This window comes from Microcebus murinus, chromosome 18, assembly GCF_040939455.1.
Source record: "Microcebus murinus isolate Inina chromosome 18, M.murinus_Inina_mat1.0, whole genome shotgun sequence".
NCBI classification, from domain to species: domain Eukaryota; kingdom Metazoa; phylum Chordata; class Mammalia; order Primates; family Cheirogaleidae; genus Microcebus; species Microcebus murinus.
The window spans coordinates 4,499,468-4,512,082 of NC_134121.1; the positions used below are offsets into that span (position 1 = coordinate 4,499,468).

The 12,615-nt window shown below is 42.2% G+C and overlaps 2 protein-coding genes across 2 annotated transcripts in view; both read right to left on the bottom strand.

Moving 5' to 3' along the window:
* LOC105862011 (aldehyde dehydrogenase, dimeric NADP-preferring) overlaps positions 1-12,615 on the bottom strand; it is a 200,407-nt gene that overhangs the window by 123,743 nt on the left and 64,049 nt on the right. The window lies entirely within an intron of this gene.
* Positions 1-12,615, bottom strand: part of LOC105861990 (multidrug and toxin extrusion protein 2-like) — a gene marked incomplete at its 5' end in the record, with an annotated part of 57,688 nt that overhangs the window by 15,281 nt on the left and 29,792 nt on the right. Inside the window, 2 exons of the mRNA XM_075993976.1 lie at positions 3,788-3,863; positions 4,708-4,816. Of these exons, the coding sequence (XP_075850091.1) occupies positions 3,788-3,863; positions 4,708-4,816 (185 nt within the window). The remainder of the gene's footprint in view (positions 1-3,787; positions 3,864-4,707; positions 4,817-12,615) is intronic.

Here is a 12,615-nt window from a genome sequence, read left to right on the forward strand (position 1 = left end):
TCTTACCAAAAAAACCTTTAATTCAACTATTTTAAATATGTAAAAAGAGTTAAAGAACACCATCTCTAAAGAACTAAAGTATGAGAATAATGTCTTACCAACTAGATACTATCAATACAGAGTTAGAAATTAAAAAACAAAACAAAACAAAACTGTGGAGTTGAAAAGTACAATAAATAAAATAAAAAATTCACTAGAAGGGCTCAACAGTAGATTTGGGCTGATAGAAGAATCAGTGAACTTAAAGATACGAGAATTGAGATTACCTAGTCTGAGGAACAGTAAAAAGTGAAAAAAGGGAACACAGACATTGGGACCCGGGGAATACCATCAAGTACACCAACAACGGGAATCTCAGTGGTGAGGAGAGAAACAAAGAGGCAGAAAAGATATTTGAAAAAAGAATAGCCAAAACCTTCTCAAATCTGATGAAAGACATGAATCTATATATTCAAGAAGCCGAATACACACCAAGCAAGGAAAAGGCAAGGTTGTCTGCTAGGGAGGGGTAGTGGTTTGAAAAAGGTAGAGAAGGTTTAATGTAGACTGCAGAGATAGACAGTGAGGTGACCAAAGAGACGCAGGATGAGCAGAGCTGAGAGTCTAGCTGTGGTTGGTGGTCATAAGTTTCTAGTGGAACCAATATGCCCTCTTGTGTGGCTTGTCCAAAAGTGATCAGCTACTGGCACAGACAACATGCAACCGGGTTCCTCCGAAGTGGGGTTCCGTCATTTGCGAGGGTCAAAGGAATTCAGGTTACAGCCAAGAGAGTTACTAACATGATGGGCCTAAGCTACACAAGAAAGGATGTATAGCCAGTAATGTGGTGGTGGAATGAGAAAGAACACAAGACCAGAGGTGTCAATTGTTTGGAAAGCCAAATGCTTGAGAAATCCACTTAAGTAGACATAGCTGTAAAAGCATGCTGGAAAGACTAGAGTCGTGGCCAACTGAAGGACGGAGGTGGAACAGTTGTATGTGATGAAAACACCTGAAGTAAGACCATGGGAAGATGTACCTGAGGTAGGGCAGAGAAGATTACTGGGGTGAGGACCAGGGTGCTGGAGTGAAGGGCTGGGACAATGGGTGGCTCATCCATTCAGATGCTGAGTTCACTAAGCATGCTGGGAGGACTTGGGGGTGGAGGGAAAGACTGGATGAAGGTGCCAGAGGTTTAGGTGAAAAGAGGAAGAAATGGAGATATCAAAGTATTTACCACATGTACAGATGCCAGAAGCTGGAGGAAACAGGAAATGCTGTCACCAAAGAACTAGGCACCAACAATGTCAAGATGAGTAAAATAAAAACAAGAAAACACTTAACGGGTCCAAATGTAGGATTCTGCACTTGGGCTCAAGAGGACAAGCATACGAGGGAAAGTGTGCTGCTGCGGCTGGGCAGTGGCAGCTGGCGTCAGCTCAGACGATTCAGTGTGGTGTAGCCACCAAAAACTGAATACCCGACTAGAATTCCAACAGGCAGAATGGAAATTGCTCTGCTCTACGTGGTGCTCTCTGGACTGCCAACGCTGCCTTCAGATCCGTGTGGCTTCAGGGTGGGGACGGTGGAGACTCGAAATCACATTCCATGAGAACCGGCTAAAGGAATCACAGGTGTTTCCCATGAAAAGAGAGGACCCTGCAGCTGTGCCTCAGAAACAGACAGCCTCTCCTACAGGGTCGCGAGTGCACGGGTCTCAGTGGGCGGAGGGCACGGGGTGCAAGGGCACTGCAGCTCGAAACAAGGAAGGCGCTCTGAGAAGCACAGCGGCCTCAGGAGGCCGCAAGGCCTTCACCACTGAGGACATGACGGTGTAAGACAGACAACCTGGAAAGGATATTTTGGTGGAATCCCAATGTCAGCTGGGTGATTAGATCAAATAGCCTTTTTGATCCCTTTAACCCTAAGATTTTAACAAATTTGGAAAGCTTTTTGCCACTATTTATTCAGAATTTTTTCTGCCCCCCCCTCGCTCTCTTCTGCTTTGGGAGCTCTGACTATGTGCTTTCTAGGCCACGCACAGCTTGACTATGCTCTGGTCATTCTTTCAGTCTTTTTTCTCTCTACTTTTTATTCAGGATATGTACTATTGCTGTATCTTTAAATTCGCTAATCTTTTCTTATAAGTGTCTGGTCTGTTATTAATATCATCCAATGCCTTTTCACCTCTGACTTTTTTTCATTTCTAGATGTTCAATTTGTTTTGTTTTTATATCTTTGATGTCTCATTTTAACATGCCCATGTTATTCTATACCTTCTTAAAAATATGGAACATGGTTATAAAAGCTGTTTTAATATCACTGAGTACTAATTCTATCATCTGTTCGTTTCTGGGTCAGTTTTAATTGATTGATGTTTCTCTTCATTATGGATTTTAGTTTCTTGTTTCTTTATATGCCTGGTAATTTTTAATTATATGCCAGACATTGTGAATTTGACTTTGTTGGGTTCTGGGTATTCTCAAATTATCTTAACTACTCTTAAGCCTTGATACAGTTAAGTTCTGTGATGCAGTTAAGTTTCCTGGAAACAGTCTGATCCTTTTAAGGTCTGCTGTTAAGCTCTGTTAGGCAGGATCAGAGCACTCTTCATTTCTAGGGCAAATTCTTCTCCACTACTAAGACCCTGCTAAGAACAGCTGCCCCACGTATCATGAGGTTGTTTCATGCCAGCTGCATGAACTCCAAGGACTGTTCTGCTTGCTTCTTTCAGGTGTTTTCCTGCTGGCTTCAAGCAGTCGCCCCACGTGCATGCATGGCCCAGTAACCAGCTAGACTTGAGGGGACCCTCTGCAGAGCCCGAAGGCGCTCTCTGTGGAGCTCTCTCCTCTCTGGTCCCCTCCAGTGTCAACTCTGGCCACACGGCTTCCCAGAAGAGCCAGCTCTATGTCCTCAGCCAGGGAGGCAGAGGGGCTTCCCCTGTCCCGTGCACTGGCCTGGAAAGTCTGTCCCAGCTCGCCGGGCAATCGCAGCCTGCTCCCTGGGGTGCCTCCCCTCTCGGGGCTTACTATTTTGTGCTGCCTATTACACAACATCTGATAACTATTTTTAAAAATATATTTTTTTATCCAGTTTTTTAGTTGTTTAAGGCAGAAAGGTAAACCCAAGTCCCTATTACTCCATTTGGATCACCTGTCTGGTCCTAAGATTTTCTAAGTATTTGTTTAGGCATTGGTCTAAAACCAGTGAGGTCATTGCTTCTTGGCCTCTGGGCTAAGATCAAGTGTAAAACCAATGAGGTCAGATGAAACTAGAAGAACACATTTGAAAATAAAACTGAATTACTTCATGAGAGTAATATGAGGCAAGTGGTGCAAATTATTAAAGCTTTCTCATGAAGAGGATTTTTTATTCAAAAGACACTTTGTTATATCTATATAATTATGCAAACACATAATTATAGAAAATGCAATAATATTTAACCTAAGCTTGAGTCAGTAATTTTTATAAGTACTGCCTAGAACCAATCATGCATGTCACCAGCATGCCGTGGATTGTGAGGGCCCCTTCTGGGAAGGAGGATATTCCATGGCTTTTTCTGTGTATCTCTGAGCAAAGGAGAAACTCCACTCAGGTTTGATGAACAAGTGAAGAAGGCACAGGAGGAGTGGGGATGACTGTCACCTTGCGCAAACCCATCCACATGCAGGGAGTGCTGTGCTGCTCACTCCTGGCAGTCCTACTGGTCTTCCTGTGAAGTAAAGTGCTACTTGCCTCCTCACGATCACAAAAGTACAGTGAAGAAAGAAATATGAAACTAAAGACATTTTTCTAGACAAGTACATACCTGTCACTGGTGAACACATAGGCGACCACATCTTTCAAAGCTGCGAGTAACAATCCCAAGGCAAGTGCACAAACTCCTGGAAAATACAGCAGAAGCAACTGGAAATGACAATTCTCCAGAGTATGACAAGCCTGAGGGAGGATTTCCCATGAAATATCTGTGTCAATGATTTAAGAAATGTAGTAACGTAAATAGTGTTTCTTTTTTAATTATGTGAACAAATTTACTATTTTTAAGAAAGTGTTTTCATTTTGTGCAAATCTTTATTGGTAGGACTATATACTCCAGGCTTTTGTTTTTTTAGAGACAGGGTCTTGCTCTGTCATCCAGGCTAGAGTGCAGTGGCATCATCAGAGCTCACTGCAGCCTCCAACTCCTGGGCTCAAGTGGTCCTCCTGCCTCAGCCTCCCAAGTAGGCTGGGATTTACAGCCAAGAGCCACCATGCCCAGCCTGTAAATAGTGCTTCTTTTTGCTGTCTCTGAAAAGATCAACGGTCAGACTCCTTTTTCAAGGGAGACTTTGATCTTTTCAGAAACAGCAAGAAGATGCTGAATACGATATCAATACAATCAGAGTCTTTTCTAACTGCTTGGATTCTAGAACATTAGAACTGCCAGAGGAGGCAGTGGTCCAGGAACACAGAGAACTGGTTACTTACACTATGGTCATAAAATAAGACTGTGGATGATAATTACCTTTAAAATTAGTGCCAAGTACAATATTGTTTAGTTGGTATAGAATAACAGAAAATCATAATTAAAAGCTGAATTTAACTCAGTAAATCAGAAAGAGCATACTGAATAGAGGTTTTAGTTGAGTGCACATGTGATTCAATTCCTGGAGAAATTCTGACATGCAGAGTTTAACTTACCACACTAAGCTCAGCGGGCACGCCCAGGAGCAGAGCTGCCGTACTCACCAGCACACAGGAGAACAGCGACGCAGGAGCACCGTGCCCGCTCGACGTCCCCTGCCCCCAGAGCATTGCCCACTTGGACACTGGCTGCCACCCCAAAGCCAAGGGGCACCTGAGAATTAATAAGCATAAATCAGAATCATAAATCCTGAAACCTGGAACATTAGTGCACTAGAGTCTAACTATGACACATGGAAACTTGAGGCAGACTTGGGGATTCTGGAACTGGCCCCTGACATCCCAGCTGTGCGACCACAGACCAATTGCTTGGCTGCCTGATGCCTGCTCTCTCTGGCAACGAGTAACAGCTGCCCTGACGGCACCCTGGGGCAAGTGTATCCCAGCAGAGCCTCGTAACGACACTGGGTTTGAGGGCAAAACACCTCTTTTATTGGCTACGCACACTGTCAAGACTTAATTTAACCTAGCTACATTCTACACAGATTTAATGGCTAAATATAAACCTATACATGATTTGTAACAATGAAATGAACCATGTGAAAAAGCACTTAGAGCAATGCCTGGCACACTGCACAGACTCCCTAAACACTGACGAATCTGATTCCACATCTCACTGCCGGTGGGACAGATGGAACATTCCACACATTGATTATTCAGGAAATTGAAAGACGCCCCTTCAAATGCCAAAGCTTTATTTTAATTGTTGATCATGGAAGTCTAAAGCTATAAGCTTCTTTGCTTCTTAAATAAGCCACCAGTTAACGTTCAGGGCCATCCTTTGACTCGTTATTACCCTGTAAGGCAGTGCTGCCTTGGGCTGTCTGGGTAGTGTGGTTTGGGCTCTAATGTCCGCTTTTAATCATTTATGTGTCAGCACTAACTTCTCCTTCCTACTAGAAGCAGCATCCTCCCAACAGCCTTAATTGATCACTGTTTTGGAAACTAGCCTGAGTTGATAAAAATAAATATTAAATTGTTAAGATTAAGAACTTAAAAAACAATAAACATGACTGTAAAACCTTTGTAAGACCTGTGTGCCCACAGCAGGCATAACTGGCTTCTAGTTCAAGATGAGTAACTGGCTCATAATTCCCTTCCCTCCCCAAACACCCTTAGTGGAAAATGAATTCACTGACAACACTGGGAAAGAGCAGGCCAGCTTCTGGAAGAGGAAGAGCAGGCGGTGTCACTGTGACCCTGGGCTGGAACCACAGGAAGCCACAGCCCAGAATGCACAGGCGGCCGACGGCACCCTTCTTCCCAGGGGCGCCCTGGGAGCCCTGAAGCCTCAGGGTGGTGGCAGCGCACGGAGGAGCGGCAGGCAGGGAGAGGCACCAGAGGGCACAGACAGGACAGCCCGACCCCATCGCCACCCGCACCCCCTCAGACTCACCGCACACAGAAAGGCTGGGCTGACAGGAAAGCCCCAAGTGTGAGTTCCCTACATGGAGTGAGTCAAGCTCTTTTCTTAGGGGACAGGTGGGACGTGGGGGTCAGGGTGGGGCAGGGAAAAGGTCGAGCTGCCTACTCCCCACCCATAACACTGACACGAAGATGTCACCTGACAGATGATGCCGCCATTGTACTGGGTCCCCTGCAGCAGGTCCATCCCATCCAGGGGAGGGGTCTGCTGGAGAACAATCTCCAAAATCCGGACTGGAAAGCCACACTGGCCATTTATTCTATAAGTCGCTGTGCTCTGTCACTCGTGTTAATATAAACAGAATAATAAGATCACCAGAGGAAATCTGAAGCACTCATCCTCCAAAAAGATCAAAATAAATAAAAGGCCAGTATCTCAAAGGAAACCAAATGGATGACTCAAGGAACACAAAGGAATGTTTAAAGGCTCAATTTAGCAACCTCAAAGGCATATAAAAGATAATGCAGCATAAAAACAGGTTCCTATGAAGAAGGGATTATAAGAGAAAAAGAAAGAGTTCTTGGAAACTAAAAAAACTTAATAGCAACACTAGAAGATAAGCAAAGAGACAAAAGAGATTTTGTAAAAAAAAGTCAAAAGGGAGAAGATTGATCCAGAAGGCAACCTCAACCTAATAGGAAATTTAAAAAGAGAGAATAGAAAAAATTTACAAAAAAGAGAGAAAGAATATGTTTTAAATTTCCCAGAGCTGAAGAAAAACACCAAGTCTTCAGACTGAATATACCAAGTACTAAGCAGAAGTGATAGAGCAGCCTCAGAGAAATATATTTTTGTGAGATTTCAGAACTATAAAGAAATAAATGTTAAAACTTTCAAGAAGAAAAATCATGTTATCTACAAAGGAACAAGAGCCAGACTCTGACTAGACTTCACCTTAGTAACTCTGAGTATCATGGGAGCACAGAGCAATGCCTTCAGAGTTCTGAGGGAAATTATTCTGAACCTAGAATTCTATACACAATTAAATTATTAAACAGATTATTTCCCCTTATTATAATTTGAGAGAAAAATAAAGATTCTTTCAAATGCACATGGCTCACAAAGTACCTTCCATATAATCTTAGGAACAAGTTATTTGACTAAATACTCCAAAAAAATTCTTTTAAAGGAATCTATGAAAGAGGAAGAAATGGGACCAAGGGAACCATAGACTTGATTCAGGAAGATCATGAGTGAGATTCTGGAGTGACAGCTGTGCCACATGCCAGTCCGGCAATGGATGGATTCAGATTAAAACCAGGAAGCAAAGAGCCCTATGGTGTTCAAGAAAAAAACGGACTAAGACTTAACGGTGTGTTTAATGGATGATGTTAGCAACAGGGTGAGGGCACATGCTGTTCTGTCATTTAGGAAATAAAGCCTATTGGATGCACCATAAAAAACAAATAAACAGCTATCCAAGAAAAGGCATGGCCTAAATATGAAGCAAACTAAAATATGACATGATTTTGACCAACTGATGAAAGCAAGAAAAAATAATCCATTTCATCTTTCAGTTGTAAAAGTCTCTTTCAAGTGGGAGAGTCTTGGTGACTACTGGGAATGCATTTCCTTCTCACCTGATGCAAGATCATCACTTGGATCTGTAAATAATCATATTTCCAAAAATCATATTATAAATGTTGGGTTTTTTTAGACAACCTCTAATACATGAAAGACATGATTGTTATTATACAACACAATTCAAATGTTTTAACCTTCACCAAATAAAAATAGTGACATAGCTGAGTGGTAGCATAACACTGTGATTAAGACCATGACCTCTGGAGCCAGGCCCTGGACTCAGATCTGAGCCAGTTACTTCCTTCAACTTAGACAAATGATAATCTCTGGGCTCCAGCTTCCTTGTCTGTGAATATGTGGGAAATAAAGGGAATGCCTCATATAGCACTGTAATGATGGGTCCATGAGCTACTACTACTTACAGTGTTTTGAATAGCTCCTGGCTCACAGCATGTGGGCGGTTGTTAAATAGCTTATGGAATTTGGGAGGAAACTGGGAAGAGAGATGAGAAGAAATGTAAGGTCACAATGTTCCTCATCTTACAACGCAGGGGTTGTCATGGGCTCTGTGAAGTTGATGGACCAAGAAAGAGAGGTCTATGCATATTAAAGTCATACATGATATGCCTATGAAGACAAGTGCCACAGGCAGAGGGAGATGCTGTGGAAAATGAGCTGTATTTCTCGTCTCTGCAATGTGGAGTCAACAGTTACTGGACAAAGGCGATCAGAAACGTGGGTCTAAAGCTCTCGTGACACTCATTAGAACTAAAACCAGACATGGTTAAAAAGAGGGACAGCTCTGGGGAACTAGACTAACTAAAAAGAGGAAGCAAATTCATTTTCAGTTTTGTTAACTTCTGAACTATGTGAATATATTATATGTTGCTTAGTATAATTTGTTTTTACAATAAGACATTTTTAAGAATACATAAAAGTCTAAAAGAAAATAGTGAGGGCCAGGTACAGTGGCTCATGCCTGTAATCCTAGCACTCTGGGAGGCTGAGGCGGGAGGATTGTTTGCGCTCAGGAGTTTGAGACCAGCCTGAACAAGAGTGAGACCCCGTCTCTACTAAAAATAGAAAGAAATTGGCTGGACAACTAAAAATATATAGAAAAAATTAGCCGGGCATGGTGGCGCATGCCTGTAGTCCCAGCTACTTGGGAGGCTGAGGCAGGAGGATCGCTTGAGCCCAGGAGTGTGAGGTTGCTGTGAGCTAGGCTGACGCCACAGCACTCTAGCCCAGGCAACAGAGTGAGATTCTGTCTCAAAAAATAAAATAAAATAAAAATAAAATAGTGAGAAAAACTTATCACAGATGCAACTGATAGAAAACCAGTAACAATCTTTTAGTTACAAGGAGCTCATATAAATTGAAAGATATAAATTGAAAAGAAAAACTAACCACTAACCCTCAAACTGATTAACAGGTGAAGGACATGAACAGATAATTAAAAAAAAAACAACTGTTAATAGTTAAATATAGTCAACCTCACTAATGAAAAAATTTTAAATGTCCATGTTTCATATACTGAGTTAGCAAAGATTTTTTTGAAAAGCTCATTTCTGACAGATTTTCTTTGCTTGGAACTATGTTCTGGAGGATGAAACTCTGCGCGTGAGACACTGGGTGAACCAATCACTGGCAACACTGAAAACCAGGCAAATGGCAAGTCCAGTTATGCTGCAGTGATTAGGTGAACAGTACTATCTTGAGGTGCTCATTATACAAAGACAAATCAGATTTTTACACTGTTTTTAGGAAGGGTCTTTTAAAAACATGAAAAAAGGCTAGGAACAGTTGCTCACGCCTGTAATCCTGGGAGGCCGAGGCAGGAGGATTGCTCAAGGTCAGACCAGCCTGAACAAGAGTGTGACCCAATCCCTACCAAAAAGCAAAAGCAAAAAAAAAAAAAAAAAAAAAAAAAAGAAGTAAAAATAAAGAAATAACATGAAAAAGTGCATGTATGGTACTATTAAGTGAAAAAGCAGGAGACAGCTGTGGGGAGACCAAGCAGAACACAGAGATCTGAGTCGGAGAGGAGATTTCACTTCAGAGTCTGTCTTTGGTAAATTTAGTTTACCTTCCTTTAGTATGACTACAGATTATTTGGACTTAATTCTACCACCTTGTGTTATTTATGATACTTTCTTTTTGCTTTTTTGCCTTACTTTCACTGTCTTATGTTGGATTGACAGTGTTTTCTTAATTTTCTTTTTATTCCTGCTACTGGTTTCAAAACTATATATTCTATTTCTTCCTTTTTGGTTATTCCCTTAAATGTCAACATGCATGCCTGACTAAAAACTTAAGTTAATCACTATCTCCTATCCTCTTCCCTGATAATATCTAGATTGCTAATATAATTCTCTCCCAATCTTACCTTTTATTACTGTACATATTTTATTTCTACCTTATGTTTGCACTGTGTAAATTAGCCTATTATTATCATTTTTTGTTTATAGTCAATGCTAACTTAGATTTACCCATATTTTCCAATTTCTTTGCTCATCATGACTTGGGGATCAGTGTTTCTTTCAATGAAGGTCTATAAATAAGTGGTGATGTCTCTCAGTCTTTGCCAGAAAATGTCTTTTCAGAGCAATTGTTTTGTCAACACTTTGATGATATCAGTCACTCTCTTCCAAATGTCTTCTTCTCCAGGACCGTGGTGACTATTTTGGTGCCTTGCGTCTCCATGTGGATTTCAAGATCAGCCTTCCAATCTGACAGCCTGTTCCGAGTTTGACAGTTTGACAGGGATTACACTGAATCTGCAGATCGACCTGCCATCCTGTAAGTCTTCCAACCCATTAGTAGAGGAAATCTTTCCATTTATGTAGGTCTTCTTTAATTTCTTTCAACACTGTTTTGCAGTTTTCAGTGTGTAAGACCTGCACTCCTTTGGTTGAATTTATTCTTAAGTATGTTACTCTTTGTGATGCTTTTGTGAAAGGAGAATTGTCTTCTTAATTACATTTTCAGATTGTTCATCGCTAATGTACAGAAATACAACTGATTTTTGTGTACTGATCGTGTGTCTTGCAATTCAGCTGAACTCATTTATCAGCTCTAGTAGCTTCAGCTTTTCGTACGTGGAACCCTTAGGGTTTTCTATATGAAAAATCGTCATATACTAACAGAGATAGTTTTACTTCTTCCTTTACAATATGGATGACTTTTATTTCTTTTTCTTGCCCAGGATAGAATATCCAGTACAAAGCTCATTAGATTTTTGAATATTAAGATTCATGTCTTACTTAGATCATCTCCCGTCAAACATCTATGACTACTAAATCCCCACCAGCTTGCTATTCTCTCACTGTGGACTTCCTACTAGATATATAACGACCTCCATCTTTCATATATTCCATCTCTTTACATGTCTTTGTTTTATTCTAGGGAATTTCCACATATTTAACTTCAGGTTCATTGTTTGATTTTTCAGTTGTAACTAATCTGCAGTTTAGCCTACCAAGCATTAAATTTCAATGGGTATATTTTCCACTTCTAGGAGTTTTAATGGTTCTTTTCCATATATTGTTCCTTTGGTTTCAATCCCTTTTTTTTTTCTAGAGACATGCTCTTGCTCTGTCACCCAGGCAAGTGACAGTGGTAAGATCATAGCTCACGGCAGCTTTGAAATCCTGAGCTCAAGCGATCCTCCCACCTAAGCTAACCTCCCAAATAGCTAAGACTACTCGTGCACACCACCATGCCCAGCTAATTTTTTTCATTTTTTTGTAGAGACAAGGCCTCACTATGTTGCCCAAAGCAGTCTCAAAACTCCTGGCCTCAAGCAATCCTCCTGCCTTGGCCTCCCAAAGTGCTAGGATTACAGGTGTGAGCCACTGTACCCAGCCTTAATTCTTTCTTTTATGTCTAACAATATTAAACATAATAATTTTCTATTCTCTTTCTGATTATGATACCATTATCTCAAATTATGAACTCTAATTTCTGTTAGTTTTGTCTGTTAACTCTTGTTTATGGTGAATCATTTCCTTGTATTTTATAATTGTTACTGTAAACTCACCACTAAGGGGACTTGTTTTTTCCATGGGAATAATGAAGAATTATCGCCTCACTGTCTCTAACAAAAAGGAGCCTGGGAGAAGCAGCAGAAAAGGAGAAGGTGGTTGCCAGGGCTGGGGTTGTTGAGTGGGGACAGAGCTTCAGTTTTTCAAGATGAAAAGTTCTGGAGAAGTCTGCTGCACACCTAGGCACATAGAGTTCACACTACTGGACTCTATACTTCAAATGGCGTGTGCCTGTGGTTCCAGCTACTCGGGACACTGAGGCAGGAGGATTGCTTGAGCCCAGGAGTTTGAGTCCAGCCTAAGCAACACATCGTGGACCCTGTCTCTAAACAAAACTAAAATTAAAAATATATACATACAGTAAAAACATGGAAACCAAAAACAGCCTATAACCTCACTGCTCAGCTGGCCTGTAATCTTTAAAAAAATAACACACTAACAAAGCAAAAGTACTGTCCATACTGGTTGGGACATCAAAAGGTTAGCAGGTGTTACACAGGTGTTCAAGCCAGAATAGTGATCCTTCTCGTTCACTGTCTTGCATTCCACAGCCAAACCCTGGCTGTGGCCTGTCTGTCTGTCCATTCTGCCTCGACACACGACTGGTTCATCCCTTTTTTTCCTCCCCCACTGGCAGTCTTCTGAGCGCTCCCCTAGACAACCGGACAGCCTGTCCGCCCCAGCTGCTCCACACGCCCGCGCCCCGCCGGCTGCTCCCGCACGCAGGGCACCAGGAGTGACCGGTTCCTTCCCGAGCCCTGGCCCTGGCCCTGCCTCTGACCTGCCCAGCGCCTTCTCCTCCTCCGTACTGGCCCTCGCCGGCCGGCCAGGTGCTCTGTCCCTGGCAGAGCCTCGGCCCAGGCTGCGCAGTCAGCTTCCACCCTTCAGCTCTCAGCTCAGGCCGCAGCGCGAAGGCCACTCCTGACTCCCGGGCGAGAGGGGTCCCCTGGGGCGCAGTGG